General features: G+C 39.9%; 1 protein-coding gene across 4 annotated transcripts in view; it reads left to right on the top strand.

Annotated features, from left to right (window-relative positions):
- The window catches only part of ST7 (suppression of tumorigenicity 7), a 157,602-nt gene that overhangs the window by 132,381 nt on the left and 3,297 nt on the right, over window positions 1–21,924 (top strand). For all 4 annotated transcript variants that reach the window (XM_074870211.1, XM_074870212.1, XM_074870214.1 and 1 more), the window contains 3 exons: window positions 9,038–9,188; window positions 15,435–15,527; window positions 18,550–18,689. In XM_074870211.1, the coding sequence (XP_074726312.1) occupies window positions 9,038–9,188; window positions 15,435–15,527; window positions 18,550–18,689 (384 nt within the window). The remainder of the gene's footprint in view (window positions 1–9,037; window positions 9,189–15,434; window positions 15,528–18,549; window positions 18,690–21,924) is intronic.

Genomic DNA, 21,924 nt, shown 5'->3' with positions numbered 1-21,924 from the left:
AGATATGTATCTCAGCAGTAAGAATCTTGCCCAGGGGCTACTAAAGGGTAATGTATTTTACTGTTTCATCACCTGATACTCAGTATTGCAGTCTGTAAGTTCATTGTAAAGGCAAACTAGAGGCAGATGCTTTTTGGCCCTTGGAGATCTGCCTCTGAACCTCACCCTACAAACCTCTGGACCAGTATTGTTCTTTGAAAGTAAGCAGCCTCCACTGGAGAGCAGAAGATTGGTGTGTGTTAGTGTAGGGAGCCTGTACAGCTGAACACCACAGTACAGCTGAACACCAAGTCTGGTCAAGATAAACCCAAAACTTCTCCCATATGTACACACAGATTGCAGAAAGTTAATTCTCATGCCTTGCATGAATTAAATATTTTCTCTATGAGCTGTTTGTTATACCAACCACTAAATAGCATGGCTTAACTACCTGAAGATTAGGCTATTTGTTTAATAAAATCATCTAGACTTCCTCTACAGGCAGTGGAAAGAAGGAACTATCTTAGACATCTCTAGACAGACTTTCCCTCCGAGGTGCCTGTTTCTACATTGAATATGAAAGGAGCAACTATTTTCCAGTAAAAGCCTGATTTTTAGACAACAAGATTTAGGTGAGATGAGTCCCTTTGTATTATTAGCTGATCTTCTATTTTTGTGCCATAAAATGAAAATACTAAATTAAGTTTGATTCCAGGACTGCTTCTGTGGAACTCCCATCTTTCTCCCATCCCAATGGTTCTTGCACCAGCATAACCATTGATATTTCTCTTCTGGCTGGTTTAACTCTCTATTCCAGTCCTGTTCTGGGTGAACCTTCCTGAATGTTTTACTGAAGGCCGGTTCGAGTATTCTATCCTTGTTGTCTAAAAAAATAGATATCTTGCCAAGCAAAGATACCAGTTAGCCTGTCATAAGCAATCCTTGGGAGCCTGTTCCATTTTCCTCACTTATTTCCATGCTTTTGATAATTCTTTCTGTCAAAATCCTTTTTAACAATTTGTGTACTAATGATTCCATATTAACACATATTGTTTCCCTCCTCTTTAAATGAACGTCACTGCATTTACTTCTCACATCACTGGTTCACTTGAATCTGAGTGGGGATCTTTTTGCTTTAAGTTAGTTGTGCTAGTCTGGCCATTTCTGGGACTGGTTCATTTACTGTTCAGAGACAGAGTCACTGGCTGCAGTGGCCTCCAATTCTGTACATGCTCCTAATGTCCATTCTGCTATTGTCCCCATGTTCTGCACTGCCATGAATCTGAGGCTGTCTTCATTTACTACCTTTTCGCTTGTCCTTTTTCTGTTTATACTTACGAGTTTGCTCTACTTTGGTTTGACTTCCTTTGCAAAATCTACCTTACTGTAAATTGTGGCAGTTGCTCCATAGCCTCTGCACTTCCAGATCTCCAAGATCCTGCTTTTCTTGTAGATCAGTACTTTCATTCATCGTTTGTGACCACCTTCTTACTAGCCAGCTTCTGTTCAATACAAGGCTGAATCTCCTTTCTGACAAGTATCCCCATGTGTGAAATGCAGATTGTGTGTTCTTTTCAGTACTTTTGATTTAAAGAAATTCTAGTCCTCTTCCTCACTCAAGTTCCTGAGCTTTTCAGTCAGTTCACATTGTTAACTGATTCCCTCAGTTTTTCAAAGTCTGTCATTTTGAAATTGAAATCCTTTGTGAAACATGTAAATTATCAGGATAACAAGGTAGTAATGGGAGAGGACTCTAGGGGGATTTTAGTTCATATTTTATCATTAAAACAGTGTAGCCTAATGCAGATTAATATGCAGCATTGCTGATTTCACACTCTTTCTGCTGTTAGCTAAAGGCTATTAAGGTGGCAAAAATATACTTTTGGTTATAATTTTATGCACAGTATGGATATTACACGTCATTTCTGATTGAAGTCATATCCAATTTGTTCATAATGAAATGGAGATAAGTTTTAGCAAGCAGCATCACAAGAAATCTAGCAGGGCTACGAAACTAATATGTCTTCAAAGATTCTTCAGTATTTAAACACTAATGAGTCTCTTCTTCAGACTGAGGAAGAAATAAATTACAAAGGTGACAAATTATTTAAAGCATTTGCAAAGTTCCCGGCAGAAGCCTGGAAAGCAGGAAACTGCGCTATTAAAGAGAAAAAAAATGGTTTGATATGTCTCTGGTTTGTCTTAAAAGATTTTACCATTTTCAGTGCAAATCATTACTATTTAGAATTATCGCATAAAAAGATTATTACTGGATGTGCATTTTCAAGACATTTTTGCTAATGAGATTCTGAGACAAAGGGAATGCAGGGAGCACACTCTGATCACCCTGAGAGATGCTGCTGAACTGGATTTAGCAAGAAAGGGAGACTGGGTTGTGACCTCTTGAAGGTTTGTGTAAAACAACCATGGGATTCTTACAATGCTGCTGATTCTTCCCTAGGAGATTATGGCCAGATTGCAGTCCAGTGTTCCATAGTGATGTTGCAGAAGTCAGATACACTTCTTATACTTTCTTTTGAATGTAATCTAAAGACGTAGGAAGCCCTTAAGAAGAAGCAGTTGAAAAGTCCCAGAATATCATCTTTACATAGAGGTGAGAAACCCTGCAAAAACACTTACCTTCCACATAGAAACCAGTGTGTATACATGGTTCTGGGAGTCTTCTCAGTATGTATGTCATGAAGATGTTGGCATCCACTTTCACTGATTCTAGATGACTATGCATCACCTTGGGTTTTATTTTCTGTCTGCACAAAAATGCTTTTTACATAGACCTAATATGGCTGACAGTCTTTCTTCAGGCAGCCACCCTTCCAGCAAATAACCTTCTTTTGACACAGGTCTCTTCTTCCATTTTTGAGTACATTTCAGTGACAATTTAGTTCTTGAAGATCAGTCCATTAAGTCTCAGCCATAGGTGGTAAATTCTCATTGGTTTTGGAATACACTGAAGTCAAGATGTGACACATGGAGGTACCAGAATTTGGTTTAAGTGAACAAAGGCAGTACAGAGCTCAGTGCAGCCTGCCAGATCTCTCCAGAAAGCTGGGCAGCTGGCATGGCTGTGCAGGGTAAGACCAGCTCAGGTTTGTCAACTATGATCTTGTTGACTGCAGCAAAAATCGAACCACTAGCAAACTGATCAAGACTTCTCATTCAGAAGATGTCTCACCTGTAAAAAGGTTTCTGCTTGAAAGTAGCTTAATTTTTTAAGCTGTACCAGAAAGTTATCTGATAAAAGATAATGCATCTGTGTACAGTTTGTCTTGTTTATTTATTGAAACAACTCAGCTACAGCAAAATGCAGCTTTACACTTTGACAGAAGTTGCCTATGTAAAAAGCAAGCACTTCACCAGGCAGAGTGTTTTCAGGGTTCTTTTTAGTACAAGAAAAACATAACCAGTAGCAGATTGAAGTCAGCAGTAGATCAGAAAGGAGAACAAAGCAAAGAGCTGTGAATTTCACTATGAGAAGAATCACAACAAATTGTATCACTTGTTTGTGAAGATTTGTCTGAATTCTTTTTCAACCATCTTTGTCTTAAGTGAGATCCTAAAGATAGTATCCTTTTGTTTTAGTGTAGTGCTATTCACTGCGGAGATGTGGTCCCAAGGAAATGGGCTGACACTGTCTGACAACATGCTGCTCAAAATCCTAAGAGTTAAAACAAAAAAGTTTTTATTGCCATTGAAGCAGCAGGGGTATTACTGTAATTCCAGAGGGTTTTGTACGGACAAGAGAGTAGTACATCCTATGTCATGGAAAGTACATACTTTGTGGAGTGGTTGGGATAAAAAGTATATGTGTATACACACACACAGAAAACTTCAATATTATTTACATGTTGTGTTTGGAGCTTCCCCACTTACATGTAATGCAACTATCCCAAGCTAATGGTGATAAAGTACCACAGCTGTTTCTGGGAAATTCCTCAATTGTGGAACACCCTTTCTGAACTGATTTGCAAGGCTCCCTCCCTGCATTCAAACTCCTCCTGAAAAGCCCCCCCACCTCTTTTCTGTGATCACGAGACACAGGCTATTCAGTAAAGTCAAAGGGAAGAGAAAACAGATGGTGGTCTATATATCTAATTGTTAAAAGTGAGTGAGTATGGATTTGCTAACTAAGCCAGCAGCTGAGTTGATTTAAAGACAGGACCTGCTGAAATTTACTACATTTGAATCAGACAAATATTGATATTATTTTAAGAAATGCCAATTTTGTGTGTAAACAGTTTCTTCGAAGGACATACAAACCATTGACTTAAACACTTTTAAAGATTTATCTATTCTTCATTTCATTCCTTCTCATTTCTTTCTTACTTATTTTCATTTTTTTTAATAAGAACTGTGTCTGTTTGTATGCTTGTGTGGTTTCTAGTAAGTTGTAGTTGCTAATAGAAACAAATAATGCAAACAAATTCATATACCAGATGGGAAATGAATATGTTCCTCACACCCCATGATATTACAGAGAAACTATTCCAGACACGTTTAAGAGAGTTTCTGACTGTTAAGTGAGACAGTGATTTGGTTTTATATCTCCAGCTAAAAGGCCAAACTTCTTAATTACCATCAGTCCAATGAGAACTTGTAAAGTGACCTTAAAGTGGCTTCTCTGGGCATGTAGAAACCAGCATTTTGGAAATGTTTTAAGCTTGTGCTGTTCATCCTGCTGGGAGGAGGAGAGTTCCTGTTCAAACAACTTTAAATTCTCATATTCTGGCCTGGAGGGATGCTGTCACAGGTGCAGGAGTGACTATTGCCTATTTGTGGCCTTAGCTGTAATTTCAGAGGCAAATTGCACAATTGAGGAAAAGAAGGAAACCTGCCTGAGATAGGTTGATTTATTTTATAAAAGGGCACTGAAGTAGCTCATTAATGTGGAATGTTAAAAGCACTCCCAGCAGAGGAGAATTAGTAGCCAGAGTGCTGTCAATATTATGAAATAAATAATGTATATTTAATCAAGTAAGAGAAATATAAACTCCACCATGTTGTACTTCATGTGTACAGGTCCATTGTCATCCTCCAAATGCTCGTTAAAAGGCATATTCCCACATGTGTACAGAATGGCTATAGCTGAGCAATATCTATTACAATGTCGTGTAACCGGCCCAGAAGCTCTCTGTGGAAGCACATGAAAAATACTGTTACTGTTGTTGTAACTCCTAAAATACAGGCTTTTGACAGGAAAAAATTTGGGGTGAGAGAAGAGAGAGACAAGAAAAACAAAAAAGACAACCAAAAAAATCCAAGCTACAACAATGCAGTGGAGAAGGGCTGATTGAGCCATCTGTTGACGACAGAAATCATTGCGCAACTTCAGTGTTCACTCATGGCTTCATTAAGACTAGGTCATTCCAGCTGAAATTTTCTAGACTGTCTTTTTGGAGCTGATTCGTTTTTTAAAGGAACATGATAACACCAGATGTTGATGATATGCTGTTTCCTGTTCTAGTTAAACTTCTCCGTTCGTCATTGAAAAACAAATGCAGTTGAAGATATGCTGGGCTTGCTATCTCCATTTCCTCCATGATGGCTAGCTCTTTGCTAAGTTTCTTATTTAGCCTGTTACCTGACTCTCCCTCTGAAGTGGAACCATGCTTGGGTTCAGAGCCCTGTCTTTCCCTGTGTATTCAAAAGTATTGAAAAGGTAGTGAAGTTTTATTTAAATTGTAAAGGTCATGGTTGAATCTGAGAGGATGCCAGTGTATCAGGAGTTACAGTTAACAGGGAGTCTGTCGAGAGGTTGTTTTCTTGTAAAGCCAGATGGAGCTGGTATGAATTTTAGTGGTATGGTAGGATTTTGTGTTCGTATTAGTCCTGTAACAGCTGAGGCCTTTGGAAATGTTGATATATAAATAGTCACATTCCCACCCTGAAGTCTTTGGTGGTTGAAGACTGTAACTTAGTAGTGTAGTATGTTTGATTAAGTGCAATAGCAGCCTCTTGGAAACTGCAGTCAGATGTCTTTGGCCGATTTTTTCCAAGAGCTGGAGATACTTGTTGCATGCAGAAGTCCATCAGGACTCTGATTCACACATTATATGGGCAGCATGAGGACTGCAGCCTATTGGATAGTTTTTGAAGAATGATTATTTTCGTGTAATTTCATTTCACTGGAAATTGTCTGCTTATCCAATCCAAAATGTTTCAGGGGGACTGTGTTGATTTCATGGTCAATCTGCTAGAAACCCTGCAGATTGCTGGGGCTCAGTCCCACCTGTCAAGTATCTGGGTGCCAGTAGCCTGCAGTTACCATAAAAGGGGGCTGCCCTTGGCTATGTTATCTCCAAGTAGACCCTGAGTCCTGTCAGTGAAACCTCCAGGAACCTGAATGCTCTCTGGGCTTTTGAACTCTCCTTGAAAATACAGCAATGCACAAATGGATATGATATTCTAGGACATCAAGACCATCCTAATTTTCATGGACAGTCATATCTCTCCTTCCATAATAATCAAGCCTTACCTACAGCTAGATACCTTTTTTGGTACCTATTGAGAGAAGTTAAACAGGTGGAGGCCTTCAGGTGCCCTCTCACAAAGCAGACTTGCCATTTCTTTGGTTAGCTCTATTCTGTACTTGCAGAATTTGATCTTTATGTTTCTGAAAATGCATGATGAGAACTGTACAGAGTGTTCCAGACGAGGTCTCTCTGGAGCTGTGTACAATTGGCATTCCTGCTGGAAATGCCTCCAGAATAAATTCATTGACAGTTTGTATGCCCAAAAGGTGTGGCTGACCTTTGTGTATAAAACAAAAACTATTATGAGACCCAAATGAGACTTGAGCCATCCATCAACTTTGTGTGTGGCTCTTCTTGAATATCACCAAAGCAGATTATGGACTTTTTGTTTGGGAAAATAGCTGTGGTAGAGTAATGAGGGAGGAGGGAGGAGTGTTTCACATTTTTGATCTGAGGAACTCTTAAAAATAGGTTTTTCTTTCTGAAACTGGGAAAAGTACAGACTGAAAAGTCCACACAACTGAGGACTAAAAATGATTTGCAAGTGTCAAGATACATCCTTCCATCTAGTATTTCCACTTGATTTGTCACTGGTAACAAGCAATACATAAGAGTCAAAATAATATGTTTTCATCTCAACACTCCTGGAAATAGGACGTTCCTTCCTGTTTTTTCTTTTCCTACAAGTAATGACATGGCTTTGAGTTTGTTTTCCTTTGACTGAAATATTTAGATATTAAGAATTTTCTCATCTACTTTTGCAAAAAAAATGGAAATAAGAGTCATGTTCTAAAATAATAAAACAGATAGAAAACTGCGGCTCTTGCAGCTGTATTCTGTTGTGTTCAACAGGTATAATGGGTGTTTTTAAAATAGTGGCACATTCATTAGGGCATGAATAAGAATGCTTGCTATATCTCTAAGCCTGGCAGCTCCCTCCCTCTTGTCATCTCTTTATTCTGTTCTCTCTGTCACTCTTAATCCCCTGTCCTGCCTACTAAATTGCAGTTTCCTCCATTAATCCACCTGCTCTGCAGCTCTCAGATTTTTCTCAAAGGCTTTAGAGAAAATCCAAATATCAAACTTATTACTCCCACTGCTAATTCAGTTTCTCCTCCTTTAATACAGTTACCTGCATCAGAAAGACGTGTGATTTCTCTTTTATCTTCGAAGTATTTGTCTGTTTCCCAGGGTTGACAGTTCTCTGCTTTGATCACAGTCTCTTCAAATCCTTTACCTGTTTGCTAGCTCCTTCCAGGCTCCTTCAGTTACCACCACCCATGCCTCTGCCTCACCTCTGGTGTCAGGTTGCCTTCTTGTGGGTGCCTGCACTGAGTTGTCAGTCCCTAGATCCTGCAGTCCTCCTCCTTCCAGACCAGTGCATAGGCACAGGGTGAAATGGAGGGGCTGCACACTTGCTCTCTTTTTACCAATAATTAACCATAACTTTCCTTTCCAAACCTTGTGTTAGGGCTTGATGGTCTACTGCCCAACTCATCTGCTGCCTTTTGTGTTCACTTAAATAGTCTGGTGGGGAGAACATTTGCGCTTGGGCATCCTAGAAGAGAAGGGACAGTTTCCCTATGCTATTGAAGAGCAGTCAGAGCACAGCTGAGGAGGAGAACTGACAAACAGGAGTTGATTTGGCAGCCTGTTATTTCTGTCTGTCACTGCTTTCCCTGTAAAGCATGCCAACAAGGGGTGTATCTTTCCCCTCGGCTGTATCCTTCCCCTCCACTAACTGGAATGTAGTAACACCAGTGATGAGATAATGTCTGCTGAATTGGTAGTTCACTGGCTGGGGAAGGAGGAAAAATCTCCTGCTTGAATAATGTCCAAGACATCTGTCTTTTCCTGTGGCATGAACCCTCCGTTTCATCTGCTTCTGTTATCAGGGATCCAGTAACTGGGAAAATTGCTTGTGGGTTTTGTCAGTGGTGCTTTTCATTTTCGTGCCATTTTCATTAAGTGTTTCAAGTAGCAAGCTTAACCATCTAATACTTTTTTTCCTGGAAATCAGGTATTTGTTACGTTTTGTAACTTTTTTTTACTTTGTAACTTGTCGGTAGCTATTTAGGTGGCTGCCAACTACATATTCATAGCCCTAGTGATCAGTTGATGGCAATGCAGTAAAGACACCTGTGTGCAAACTATTAAGTACTGCATGTTTCCTTATAGAACGACTATGTGCCTCAAACTGCTTAATGTTTTCTTTGCTTTATTATAAACACTTTTAATTAAAAAGCTCTTGTAATTAAATTCTCTTCTGCTTTGAGCCCTTTTTTACATCTCCTTTGATAAGAGAGACATCTCATTTTGAAATTCTGTGTAGTGCCCCTAATACAGCTGAAGAGCAGAACATTAACCATCTGTCAGCATACCTTAGTCTTTGGGAATAATTCAATAATTATCTTCAAGTGCAGTTGGTGATGTTGCGCATTTGATGAAACACTTATGAGGGAAAGTACTTTAGGGAAATAGACCTTTCAGTGTACATTGTAGAATTGCAGGCAGCTTTTTGTGTTTATTACCTCTGAAATAATTGTGGCTCTGCTTTTTTATTGCAGTATCTACTAGAAATGAAAAGCTTAATTCTGCCCCCTGAACATATTCTGAAGAGAGGGGACAGTGAAGCAATAGCATATGCTTTCTTTCATCTTCAACACTGGAAAAGAGTAGAGGGGGCATTGAATCTCTTACACTGTACATGGGAAGGCAGTAAGTAATTCTCTTTCTTACAAAGGAGCTAATCAAATATTTTTATTGAATGTCATGAGAAAATAATAGCTTTTTGTGAAGAATAGTATGTGGAATTTTGGAGGTCAGTTATATCCTCATCAGCACTGAAATATTTGAAATTCAAACTGAAAATACAAACTTCACTTAATGAGAAAAAGGGCTCTGAAGTCTTGGGTTGTGTTCTTTGTGTAATACTGAACAAAATTTCTCATCTTCTTTGACATATACTTTGATACTGGGAAATCATGGAAGTGCCTCTTAGGCAGATAAATATTGATGTGTAGTATAAAACAATACAGTATTATATGACTACTTTTTTTTTTTTTTTTGAATTGACAAACTGGAGGGAGTCCAGTGGAGGATTACTAGGATACATAGGGCCATATGGAACATATGATGTAGGAAAAGATGCTGAGGGACCTGGTTTTATTCAACTTGGAAAAGAACTTCTGGTAGGTAAAGGGGGGATTGAGTTGCTGTCTTCTGCCACCCAACAGAGAGATGACATGGAAGACAGAGTCGGAGTCTTCGCAGAACAGCACAGCAGAAAGACAAGAGGCAATACACACAAGTTGACATGAGAAATTTCATCTAGACATAAGAAAAATATTTTCAGAATGAGAGTGATGATGCATTGGACAGGTTGATGATAGGTTCTGGGATCTCCATCCCCAGAGATACTCAGCGCTCAGCTGGACACGTCTTTGAGCAACCAGACCTAACTTGGAAGATGACCCTGCTTTGCGTAGGAGATTGGAGTATATGTCCTCCAAAGGCCATATACTAACCTTCTAACCTGTCTTATCCTGTCTTTGAGATGTGGTTTTTTTTCAGGTTTCAGAGAATCAAAAAGTACCGTTTAGAATCAGCCTTTGTGGGCCTTTTATAATGTAGATACTTCTTTATGTAATCTAGTTCCCCTTTTCTGCTCTGCTTTATTCTGTTCTCTTTCAGCTTCTTCATATGTTGTTATACCACCTTATTTTTTGCTTTCTCCATTTGCTGTTCTCATTTAAGCTTTGTTAGAAAAGATAGTTTGTCATCATGATATTTTCTACAGAAATGCACTTAATACCTCCATTGTAAAAGTGACTTATTGTCTCAGTCACTGTATGAAATGGTCTGAACTTACCTAATTTGCAATGTAGGCTCCCTGAGGAAGCAATGGCTTTATTTCTAGGTGTATAGAACACCTTGCTCAGTAATCCATACCATTGCCACCTGGGGTTTCCTCTGCTGCATCATTTTCTGTCCTATCTGCTTGTTCTTTTCCTGTCATTTCTCCCAGCCTATTATTTTCTCTGTCATAGCTTCCTTCCCAGTGACTTATTTTCAGTGGTTTGCTTTTGTGTAGTGTTTCTTCTCTTCCAGATGCCTGCAGAAATCCTTTAGCCCAAGGCTCATATCCCATCATTATGGAACAGTATTTTGCAGGGAATCCTGAATAGATAGTCTTTTGCTTTGTCAGTCTGGGGAGTCCCTAAGGGGCTGTTTACAAGGACCAGCTTTTGGCACAGGAGGTTGGCTGCCCTGCAGGCCTCCTGCCACTTAGGAAATCTGGTAATATGTGCCTGAAGGCAGTGTAGGGCATTTCCATCTAACTACATTAACTGATTCCTCTCCTTATTACCTCCACAGCAATCTGAATATGTACTTTATTAGCTAATATTTGTATAGTTGCCTGTAAAGATGTAAATGAGAATTGTTGCATAACCTCTAAAGAAAAATCCATAATTCATTTTGCACAGTGATTTCAGAGAGAGATGAACAGTGCACCAGTTGTCAAGAATTTTGTTCAGATTTTGCTCATGCATAAAGACTCTCATGAGTTTTAACTGTTTCACCAGTATCTAGTCCAATAATCATAACTTTTGGTCCATATCTTAGTCTGGGTGATATTCTTTACGGATGTAATAAATTATGTCACTTTCATGTCCTTTACTTGCAAAAGGTTTCCTTGGCATCTCTGCGCAATTGTAAGTTAAAACCAGTGGAAACATGACAGAGAAATTAAATTTAATAAAATACTAGTTCTAACCAACAGTCTACATACAGTACATGGTTGGTTGCCATCACTTTCTTTCTAGGTATATATGTACTTGCCATGTGTTTAAAGCGTACTGTTCTGTCAGTATGCTTAAAGAACCACAAGTCTCACTTCAGTAACTTGTATGCAGGAATTTAATGCCCACATATATACACTATTCAGTTCTGACCTTGTGGGAATTGGGCAGAATTAAGTACATTAAGTCAGTCACTTGGGAGCTACATTTTGAATGGTTCAGAGAAGAATAAGGTCACTCCTAATTAAGACAGCCTCTAAAAACATTTATGCAGACATGCCTTTGTGATATTTTAAACTACGAAATTCTCAATGACTTTCTTTCCAAATTGCATTCAACAATTGAGAATAGTGAGGTTATAAAAATAATGATCATCATTGAACTGGAATGTTGGTTGTTTCCTGCTCTGTCTTCATTCGATCAGTGGAAGTACAGTTTTATTCATAGTACAACTAAAAAAGCCCAAGTGACACCACATGAAACATTCCTCTGGGTTTGGTCCAGGTGCTCTGTGTAGAAGGTCTGTAGTTTCAAGTGTAACCGAATTTCAAGAGTCTGAGGTGCTTGTTTGCCACTCCCACTTTCTAAACTTGTGTCATGTTTCCTATGATTTGCATGAAGAAGAAAAACTGAGGCATTCTCAAATACCACAGTAGCTTTTCTGATGAGCACACAGTTGAATGGCAAGCTGCCTCTGTGCTGCCTGAATTTATTAATGTAAAATAGAATCAGATAATACTGTAAGAGTAAGGCAGAGAAGTACATCTGTAAACACAAACTGATACAGATGAACCAGAGCACTTTCTTCTATGGCTAACATTGCTAAATAAACTGTTTTACTGTAAATATTCCATATTTGGTCTCATGTCAAAGATTACTGTTTAAATTCAGCAAAATCTGTTTAGACATTTTTCACTTGTTTTCTAAAGGCAACCCTCCCTTTTTATTTTGATAAGAATCTTAATACTACTGTGATTTAGGGTAAGGCAGAAGGCTCTTGATTGTCTGTTTAGATATTAAGCCAAACTGGAAGGAAAAACTTGTGTTAGTGATTTTTGAAATAATGAGCATTGAACATCGCTCCACATATGTTTTTGTACAGACACTCAAATTTGTTGCATGTGAAGATCATAAAGGCTTGAATTATTGTATTTGTACTTGGCTTTTTGGGGTGCTGTGGAGAAGGGGGATTTAATATTGGAAGAGAGTTATAGCCCAGGTTGGCTTACCATCTTTGAGGATTTCTGCCTTTTTTTCTATTCCTTTAAACATAGTAGTCAAGAATAAATACACTCATATAATTGCACAATAAATGCAGCTAACATTATTTCAGCAGTCAAAGATAACAAGAAATGTTTCTATAAGTATGTCAACAGCAAAAGAAAGACCAGGGAGAGCCTCCATCCCCTGCTAGACTCAGGAGGAAACATGGTAACAAGTGATGAGGAAAAGGCTGAGGTGCTTAATGCCTTCTTTGCCTCAGTCTTTAATAACAAGACTAGTTGTACTGAGGGAATCCAGCCTCCTCAGCCAGAAGACAGAGACTGGGAGAACGACCCCCCCACAATCCAGGAAGAGATAGTCAGTGACCTACTGCATCACATAGACATACACAGTCTATGGGACCGGATGGGATACACTCAAGGGTGCTGAAGGAGCTGGCTGGGGTGCTCGCCAAGCTGCTTTCCATCATTTACCAGCAGTCCTGGCTGACCGGGGAGGTCCCGACAGATTGGAAATTGGCCAATGTGATGTCCATATATAAGAAAGGTCAGAAGGATGATCTGGGAAATTACAGGCCTGTCAGCTTGACTTCGGTGCCCGGGAAGCTGATGGAGCAGCTCATCCTGAGTACCATCACACAACACATGTGGGACAACCAGATGATCAGGCCCAGTCAGCATGGGTTTATGAAAGGCAGGTCCTGCTTGACAAACCTGATCTCCTTCTATGACAGGGCGACCTGCTTATTGGATGAGGGAAAGGCTGTGGATGTTGTCTACCTTGACTTCAGTAAGGCCTTTGACACCGTTTCCCACAGCATTCTCCTGGCAAAACTGGCTGCTCGAGGCTTGGATGATCGCACGCTTTGCTGGGTAAAAAACTGGCTGGATGGCCGGGCCCAAAGAGTTGTGGTGAATGGAGTTAAATCCAGTTGGCGGCCGGTCACGAGTGGTGTCCCCCAGGGCTTGGTTTTGGGGCCACTCCTGTTTAACATCTTTATTGATGATCTAGATGAGTGCACCCTCAGTAAGTTTGCAGCTGACACCAAGTTGGGTGGGAGTGTTGATCTGCTCGAGGGTAGGGAGGCTCTGCAGAGAGACATGGACAGGCTGGAGCGATGGGCTAAGGCCAACTGTAGGAGTTTCAATAAGGCCAAATGCCGGGTGCTGCACTTGGGCCACAACAACCCCCAGCAGCGCTACAGGCTTGGGGAGGAGTGGCTGGAGAGCTGCCAGTCAGAGAGGGACCTGGGGGTGTTGATTGACAGCCAGCTGAACATGAGCCAGCAGTGTGCCCAGGTGGCCAAGAAGGCCAATGGCATCCTGGCCTGTATCAGAAATAGCGTGGCCAGCAGGGACAGGGAAGTGATCTTACCCCTGTACTCGGCACTGGTGAGGCCGCACCTCGATTACTGTGCTCAGTTTTGAGCCCCTCACTGCAAAAAGGACATTGAATTACTCGAGCGTGTCCAGAGAAGGGCAACGAAGCTGGTGAAGGGTCTGGAGCACATGTCGTACGAGGAGCGGCTGAGGGAACTGGGGTTGTTCAGTCTGGAGAAGAGGCTGAGGGGAGACCTCATCGCCCTCTACAACTACCTGAAAGGAGGTTGCAGAGAACTGGGGATGAGTCTCTTTAACCAAGTAATAAGCGATAGAACAAGAGGTAATGGCCTCAAGTTGCACCAGGGAAGGTTTAGACTGGATATTAGGAAGCATTTCTTTACAGAACGGGTTGTTAGGCGTTGGAATGGGCTGCCCAGGGAGGTGGTGGAGTCCCCATCCCTGGAGGTGTTTAAGAGTCGGGTTGACATAGCGCTGAGGGATATGGTGTCGTTGAGAATGGTCAGTGTTAGGTTAATGGTTGGACGAGATGATCTTCAAGGTCTTTTCCAACCTAGATGATTCTGTGATTCTGTGAAATACAGTGTGGACAACTGAAAATATTGGGGTATTGTGTATTTTAAACCAATTCCTTGGTTGCCTTGTGAGCAACAGATAATGGCATGTTATCGTGTGGCTGTGGGCTGTACCTAACATCTAAAATACACAGTGCTTCTAGGACATCTGTTGAGGAAAATATTGCTTCAGTGACTGAGGTTCATAGGAGTAGTGAGAATAACATGTTGATGACATTTTAACAGTGAAAATAATATATAGGATAATGGAAAAGGATGCCTTGATTGCAAAGCTATAATTCAGTCATGTATTCTGATGTTTCCATAAACCACACTCAGATGGCCTATGACATCATCACCGTCCAGATTTAGTAATCCATTTCCCTCCCTCTCTATTATTATTTTCAATTTTAAAAATTCGTAAGATTAAGTATTATTTAATCCATGACCTGAAGATTTATGTTGGAACCTGACTTGATCTGCTACATTTACAAAGAACTCATGTGAGGAAACCAGTTTTAATAATTCAGTATTAATCTTTGGTTGCCAGATATAAAATGAAAACATGACTGTGTCGGAAAACTGGTTCTCTGGGCTTGAGTCATCAATGTTACCTGGTTTTCTGGTGCGTGATGGAAAAAAACAGTGCACTTTTTCCATGCAAAACTTCTATTATCCATGATACACAGAGATTGCGAGTGTTGGCCTGAATTCACAAACTTGGCTGGTCATTTTTGTAGGCCACACCTGTTATATCAGATGCACTTCTTTCCTTTGAAATTTAAAAATTCTGCAGCCTAAAAGCCTAAGACAAAATGTGTAAAACTTTCTCCCAAGAATAAAAGCAAATGTAAGTGTTTGCAGGATTAAAAGGTAAGCGTATATTTATATTTTGGCATTTCATTAAGCAATTTATATGCTGTTTACAACCAAATATTAATGTTATGTTTTGTGTGTGCTTGTTTTTCAAAATTGTACATATATTTAAGTATGTCTAGTGACTGCCACACTCACAGTAACTTGTGCATGGTGTTTTCTTTTCAGCTTTCAGAATGATCCCCTATCCACTGGAAAAAGGACATCTTTTCTACCCTTACCCTATTTGTACAGAAACTGCAGATAGAGAACTACTACCATGTATGTTCAATTTTTCTCTTCCTATCATTGACATCAAAGTGTTGTTTACCCGAGTCTTGCAGCACTGATCTCCGTTGATGCTTTTTAAATTGAATACACTGGATTAGAATAATTGGGTTGACAGTGACTTCCTGGATCTCCTGTGGTGGTTTAAGAGGCAGCTCCTAGCCATAGTTCATAACAGTTAGCTATCTTTATTGTTGTTGACAGTGTAGGGACAGGGAGAGAGATTACTGAAGAGCTATAAATCAGTTAGATCTTGCTATTCTCTCTTGCCGGGACATTGGAAAATATGTCTGATCTTTCATTTAGGGTAGAATCCCATCAAACCAAAAGCACAGTGGCACAACCTTGTTAGTCTTTTGTAGACACACTAGCTACTTAAGTTCTAAGGCAAGATCAAACCTGCTTGAGGACAGCTGGATTATCAATGCAGCTGTTACTCTGACAGGTTATGCTGATGTTTTCTGAAAAGCAGTCTTAAATATCAAGAAACAGTTCTCTTCGTGTAATGGTGTGTGTGCTGTTATGGAGAGATTGATGTGAAATTACCTCAGTTATTTATTATATATGTTTATGGCATGTATTAGCAAAGTGCCAACAGTTCCCCGTGCTCTGCAAGATACAGATACAAAGACAGATCAGCCCTTGAGAAGCATTACAGTCCAAGCTAATGAGACTTACTGCAGTGCATGGAGTGAAGCACAGGAATGCAGAGGAAGAGCTGAAGCAGCCAATCTTGCAAACAGTTATGCTTCATTCCCACATGTTTTCTCACAGTGGGACTTTGTGTGAGCACAAGTGGAACACACACAAGTGCGGAGGGGTTTGCAGGGTTAGGGCAGAGGGGGCAAATACAAGTTGATCTAAGGAAGGAGATTCTTCTCTCACCTTCATTATCCTGAAGAAGGAATAAAGAGAAATCTGTTCTGGAAAAAGTAAAATGTAGCCTGCTTCTGCTGTGAAGGATGGTTTTGAGTGCATTTGCACTCTTTGTAGTCTTTCATTCAGAACCTCTCTGGTTTGGGCTGAAAAATGTCTTGCCACTTTTTATAAACCAACGTGAGTAAACATTAGGTGAGAATAATACAGCGAAAATCCACTCATTGTGAGTCTCTCCTTCACAGTACATTCTCACTGATATTACACAGAAATCCTTGGCAACTGACAGTATCTCCCCACCCCATTATAATCATCCTAATTATAACAACACCTCTTAGAGTGCTCTGCTTGCTTTACTCAGAGGGATGCTGAGGTGGGGAGGGTGGAGTGTCAGGAGATACAGGAATGACGAAGTCATGCAGAATTGCTCAGCATTCTCTTTTTAGATGCAAAACTAATCGTTCTTGTCAAATGTTAGAAGCGAGGGACTCTTTAACAGCATATGCAGACAGTTGTGTTCTGCTCTGGCAGTTATGGGAAATGCCTTTCACTGCAAAATCTCTTGGGTTTGAGTAGGGAAGGGTTTAACATACTGTGACAGACACAGGTCAGTTAAAGGGGTTTGCATACCTGTCCACACCCTTTAATTGCATGTGTTTTAAAGGAGAGTCAGCTGGAATTATATCAGAACACTAAGATGTGATAGGCTCTCCAAATTAAAACTATCGATCACAAAACTTTTGCCATGACTGGATAACAGACCGGAACAAGTTTGAGCCTGTGTCAAAAGCAAGTGCAAAAACATGAGCACAAGAGATCTTAGACTTATAAAGTCCATGATCTGTTATTTAAATTTAATTTAAATCAAAGAGAAGTTGCATATTATCTGTGTTTTTCTTTTTGAACTGATTGAATTAGCAGGCCCAAAAATCACACATATTTTTAGTTTATAATATTTGAATTTAAACTCGTGAATTCCTACTGTTGGTTTTGGAAACCACTCCACTCTGGATGAATGCAGTCAAGAATATTGTCCTGCCATGTTGCTGGATTACCCTGTGCTTAGGTTGTGTGCAAGTGCGATGAGATGACAGCTGGTCACTGAAGCAAAGAAAGTAGGCAAAATGGAAGAGTAATGTTTTGTGTGTATGAAGAATCATAGGATTTGAGTATATGGAAAGCCTTGAGATTGGTCCTGTATGAGAAAAAATGTTTCAAAGTTTACATTTATTGTGAATGTAGCTCCAAACTATGGACTGAATGAGTGAAGCAAGCAGATAAGAGTCCACCAGACCTTTTGCCAGCCCAGCCAAATTTTCACCTTGAATCTGAGCCACCATAAAAGTTTAAGGGGTATATTCTTCCAGTAAAATACTCATCCTTTTAGCCTTCTCAGTGCTGCTTTCTCCAAAGCCCAGTGAGTGATTTTTCATACCAGAGTCAAGGAAATTTCTGTATTCCTTTTAGTGTCTACTAAGAAACACCTTAAAATTTCACTATTAATTTAAATTCCAGGTTTTAACACTTAAAAAATTTGTTGTATTGTTATACAGAGAATTCTGAAAATCTGAAGTACGTGTTTATACGTCCTGCTTTTAGGATAACTTTTCTTGGTTCTGCAGATTAAACCCTCAGAAAGTACTGTTACAAAGGCTGTTTTACAGCCTGCTTAAACCAATCTACAACCATGCGTCTGCAGGGTTGGTCTCCCTGCTGCTCCTGGGTGCGTCTTTCTGCACTCTCTGTGTATCAGCATTAGCAAACATGCAGCCATGTGACTAGTCAATGACCTGCATAAAAAAGTGAATGTTTTATTTGTAGGTTAGTTTTCCAGGGTTAGTTGTTGCACAGCTGCATTATGGTTAGTGCTGACACAAGAAAGACAAAAGTAACACGTACAAAGGACCAGAGTAAGCCAGAAATATGATCTTTAGATGAGAATTATTTGGCAGTAAAATGACTGACACAGTGATAATGTTGGCCTTAGATGTTTCAGACCTTCTGCATATTCCTTCCTTCAAAAGCATCTTTGAGTGTCTCTGGCTGTTTAAACCATGTTAGAATGTTGGTTTGGGTTTGTTGTCCTTTTTTTTTTTTTTAAACGTATAATGCATTCCCCTTCCCATCTTCTTTTCTACAGCATTTCATGAAGTTTCAGTTTACCCCAAGAAAGAGCTTCCCTTCTTCATACTCTTCACTGCTGGACTATGTTCCTTCACAGCCATGCTAGCCCTCCTGACACATCAGTTCCCAGAGCTTATGGGGGTCTTCGCAAAAGCTGTGAGTATTCTCTGCTGCTGCTCTGTTCTGGTAAATAAAGAGGCAGATGCAGGAAGAGCTGAGCTAAATACTTCTGAGTATTAAATATCTGCATATTCGGCAGTATAAATAAAATGTCAAGACATGTCTGAGCAGGGGGACTTTTGAGCTAATCAGTAAAACACACTACTGTCTGTCTTCTCTGCTTTATATGACTCTTTTGTTAGGCTAGATCTCTTGTGATTTTGCCAAAAAAGGCTTGGTGGGAGAAGGGCATATCTGTGTTCTCATACATAATCCAATAAAATAAACTAATAATGGTTTGCAGAACCCCTCTATTTTGTCTAGAGCCATAGTGACTGTGCCGTGCTTTCCAGTGCAATAGAAACTCTTAGTATGAGCAGAAATAGAGTGTACTGTTAACCAGGGCAAATTTCTGTGTTCTTTCCTCAAACTGCCATGAAGGAAGTAGTCTCAATATTTGCCTCATAGCTTTACTTAACTACATCCAGGGAAGTCTCTGCTAATTCTCCTTTCTTAATCCACCAAGCATTAATAAATGTTGGAGGATGAGGGGAAAGGGCCATGAATTATGCTAAACACTTTTTTCTTTGCAAAACCAAGAACATCACTGCTCCAGTGTGCTAGGATATGAAAAAGCCACTTACAGAAGAGTTCTAGAATAATAAAAACCCTGTCTTCTTCTCCAAGAAATACTGAATATCCTCTGTTGTAATATATTTTCTCAAATATATTTGTATATCTTGTAGGTCTTGTGTTTCCAAAATAGCCCCCTGGTCTTGTTTTTAATGTCTTTGGTGCTTTTGATTTGGGGGCTTAGGGAGTGGGGTGGAAGAGGCAAGGCTGAAAGGCTTTGGCAAATTCCGGATTGTAAGTACGTTCTCAAACTCCTTTGCAAGTGATGAGAGACTCCCTTTGCAGGTGAACCAGGTCTTCTACCACCCAGGCTTGTGAATGATAGAGATCTGGTTCAGCAACAGTTCTTGCATCAAGAATTTTCTTTCATTAGCTCTAGAAGACAGAAAATAAGATGAGCTGTAGCAAAAGATACCACTTCTATCAGCAAGAAGTGCTGAAACAAACCTGAAAAATTATTGGTTTATTTTGTTTCTTGAGTATATATGTGGGCGTTTGGTGGACAGTAAGTGTGTAGCTCAGGCATATAATCTTACACTTCTTTGTAAAGCTTTTTTGGTAGTTTTTTTCCTTAAATCGTTGAAAAAGATAATCCCTGTTTGAGCACTCTTTCAATGTAATCTTCAGTTTTCTGATCCTGTCACAGTTAATGACCCCAAATCTGTCCCTGTTAGCCTTGTTCCTGTGCTTGTCGGCCTTGTATCTTGAACCAAAGAGTATATCTCAAGCTGTCAGCATGATGAGATTTTGTACTTAGTGCTCCTGCTACAGGCAGTGAGCTGCTGGAATCGGAGAAAATTGGTAGCATGTCTCCATGGGCTTAACTCACCTGGCTTTGATTGCTGAGTGCAATCAAACAGAGATATCAGAAGTTACACTGGTGGTGCATTAGTAATTGTTTCTCTGTGGTTTGGAGCTTACAGGTTCCAAAGCCATCTGGGGAGTAGAGTCAGACCAGAAGGATCTATTTCCCTGATGTGTAAGTGAAACTGCCATTGGTCTTAATAGAATAGATACCCCAAGACTCTGTATGTGGTTATTAAGTTCTGCATATCAGAGGAGGTAAAGCTCTTAGTCAGTAAAATAAGCACAGACAAATAGAATTGAAATGTGGGCTGCATCATGTGCATAAAGTTGGCAAGATTACTTCAAGATCTCTGAACCTGTATGGATGCAGTTAGTATGTCAGTTAACATGTATTGTGACTTGATTTAGCTATATCTTAATCTTCACAATCCACTACATGCAGCAGCTGAGTTTTTGTTGTACATGGAAGGGCAGAATTTAAGCCTGTGACATTCATTTAGTAGCTCGTAGAAAGGCTGTGATTCTGAAGGCTCATTTTGTGGTCTCCTCTGGGAAAAGTAGCCCAGGTATATGAGACTGAAGAAGATCATGGCAGACATCTCTTTGAAATGCAGCCGTATTAGGATAGGATAGGATAGGATAGGATAGGATAGGATAGGATAGGATAGGATAGGATAGGATAGGATAGGATAGGATAGGATAGGATAGGATAGGATAGGATAGGTTGGCCAGCTTCCCTTTCAGTTTTAGGGAAGATCATTCATAAATATCTAATTTCATAAATAGCTAAAAGATGAATGTGCTGACTGTTGCTGTGGCTGTGTGCACTGAATTGCCTATTCGTGTACGGTTGGTAGTCATTGTGATATGGTATATTATGTTGTGAAATTGTGCACATACACTTTAATTTTCACTGGTCAAAATTATTCCTTCTCTTATGCCTGCCAGTCCCAAAAGCATTGCACAGATGTAATACCACCATCATGGCCCAGGTTTATGTTACTGCAAGTTGATATTTACCATATTTCACAAAACCTGAATAAGTTAGCATGATTGGGTGTTGGGAACTGGCTTTGACCTGTCTTCCAGGTAGCATTTCCTTGCACCTTTTCCATAGCCCATTAACCCAGACACTGGGTTCTTTAAGGCAGAAAAAGCCCTTGGGTTCTGAGGACCTCTTCCACATGTGAGACTGCCAAAGGTGGCCTGTGCCACTGTGATAATCCCTTAGGGCAGCCTGCGTTCCCCCACTGGATGCGGAAGTCAAAGGCATTTTAAAATGTTTCTCTTCTGGGAAGTTCAGTGCAGGATGGAACTCCCGAAACTCCATCAGTGCACCCATGTTTTAGAGCTAGAACCTGCTCTGAATGCTGCCTGCCAGTTCAGCAGCAAGTTTAGATATCCCCAGTGTTGTACCTGGAAGTAAGTTTGACTCTTCCCATAATAAAATTGAAAGACTCCAGTTCTTCTTTGATTATTTTGTCAGACTGAATATAAATAACTTTAAAATGACAGCAGATCTTAGCATTTTCACTCAGTTAGGGAGAAACATTTTCATAGCTTGTGGTTTTAATTTTCTGCTAGGCTTTCTAACAAAAGGCTTTTGGAAGTCACTTAAGATATGAATATAAGCAGAACAAATTTCTGATTGCATGGCTTGGATAAAATTGTCAGCACAGTGTTGGCAGTATTGAATTTCTTTCATTGTCATGTAGAAATATAAAAATATCTGGGAAATGGCTAAAAATATGTAAGTGCAGGTCCTGTCATAACATGGTAGCAATAAGAATAT

This window comes from Strix uralensis, chromosome 5 (genome assembly GCF_047716275.1).
Source record: "Strix uralensis isolate ZFMK-TIS-50842 chromosome 5, bStrUra1, whole genome shotgun sequence".
NCBI lineage: Eukaryota > Metazoa > Chordata > Aves > Strigiformes > Strigidae > Strix > Strix uralensis.
Note: the sequence above shows the minus strand (reverse complement) of the source record. Positions and strands in the feature narration are given on the sequence as shown.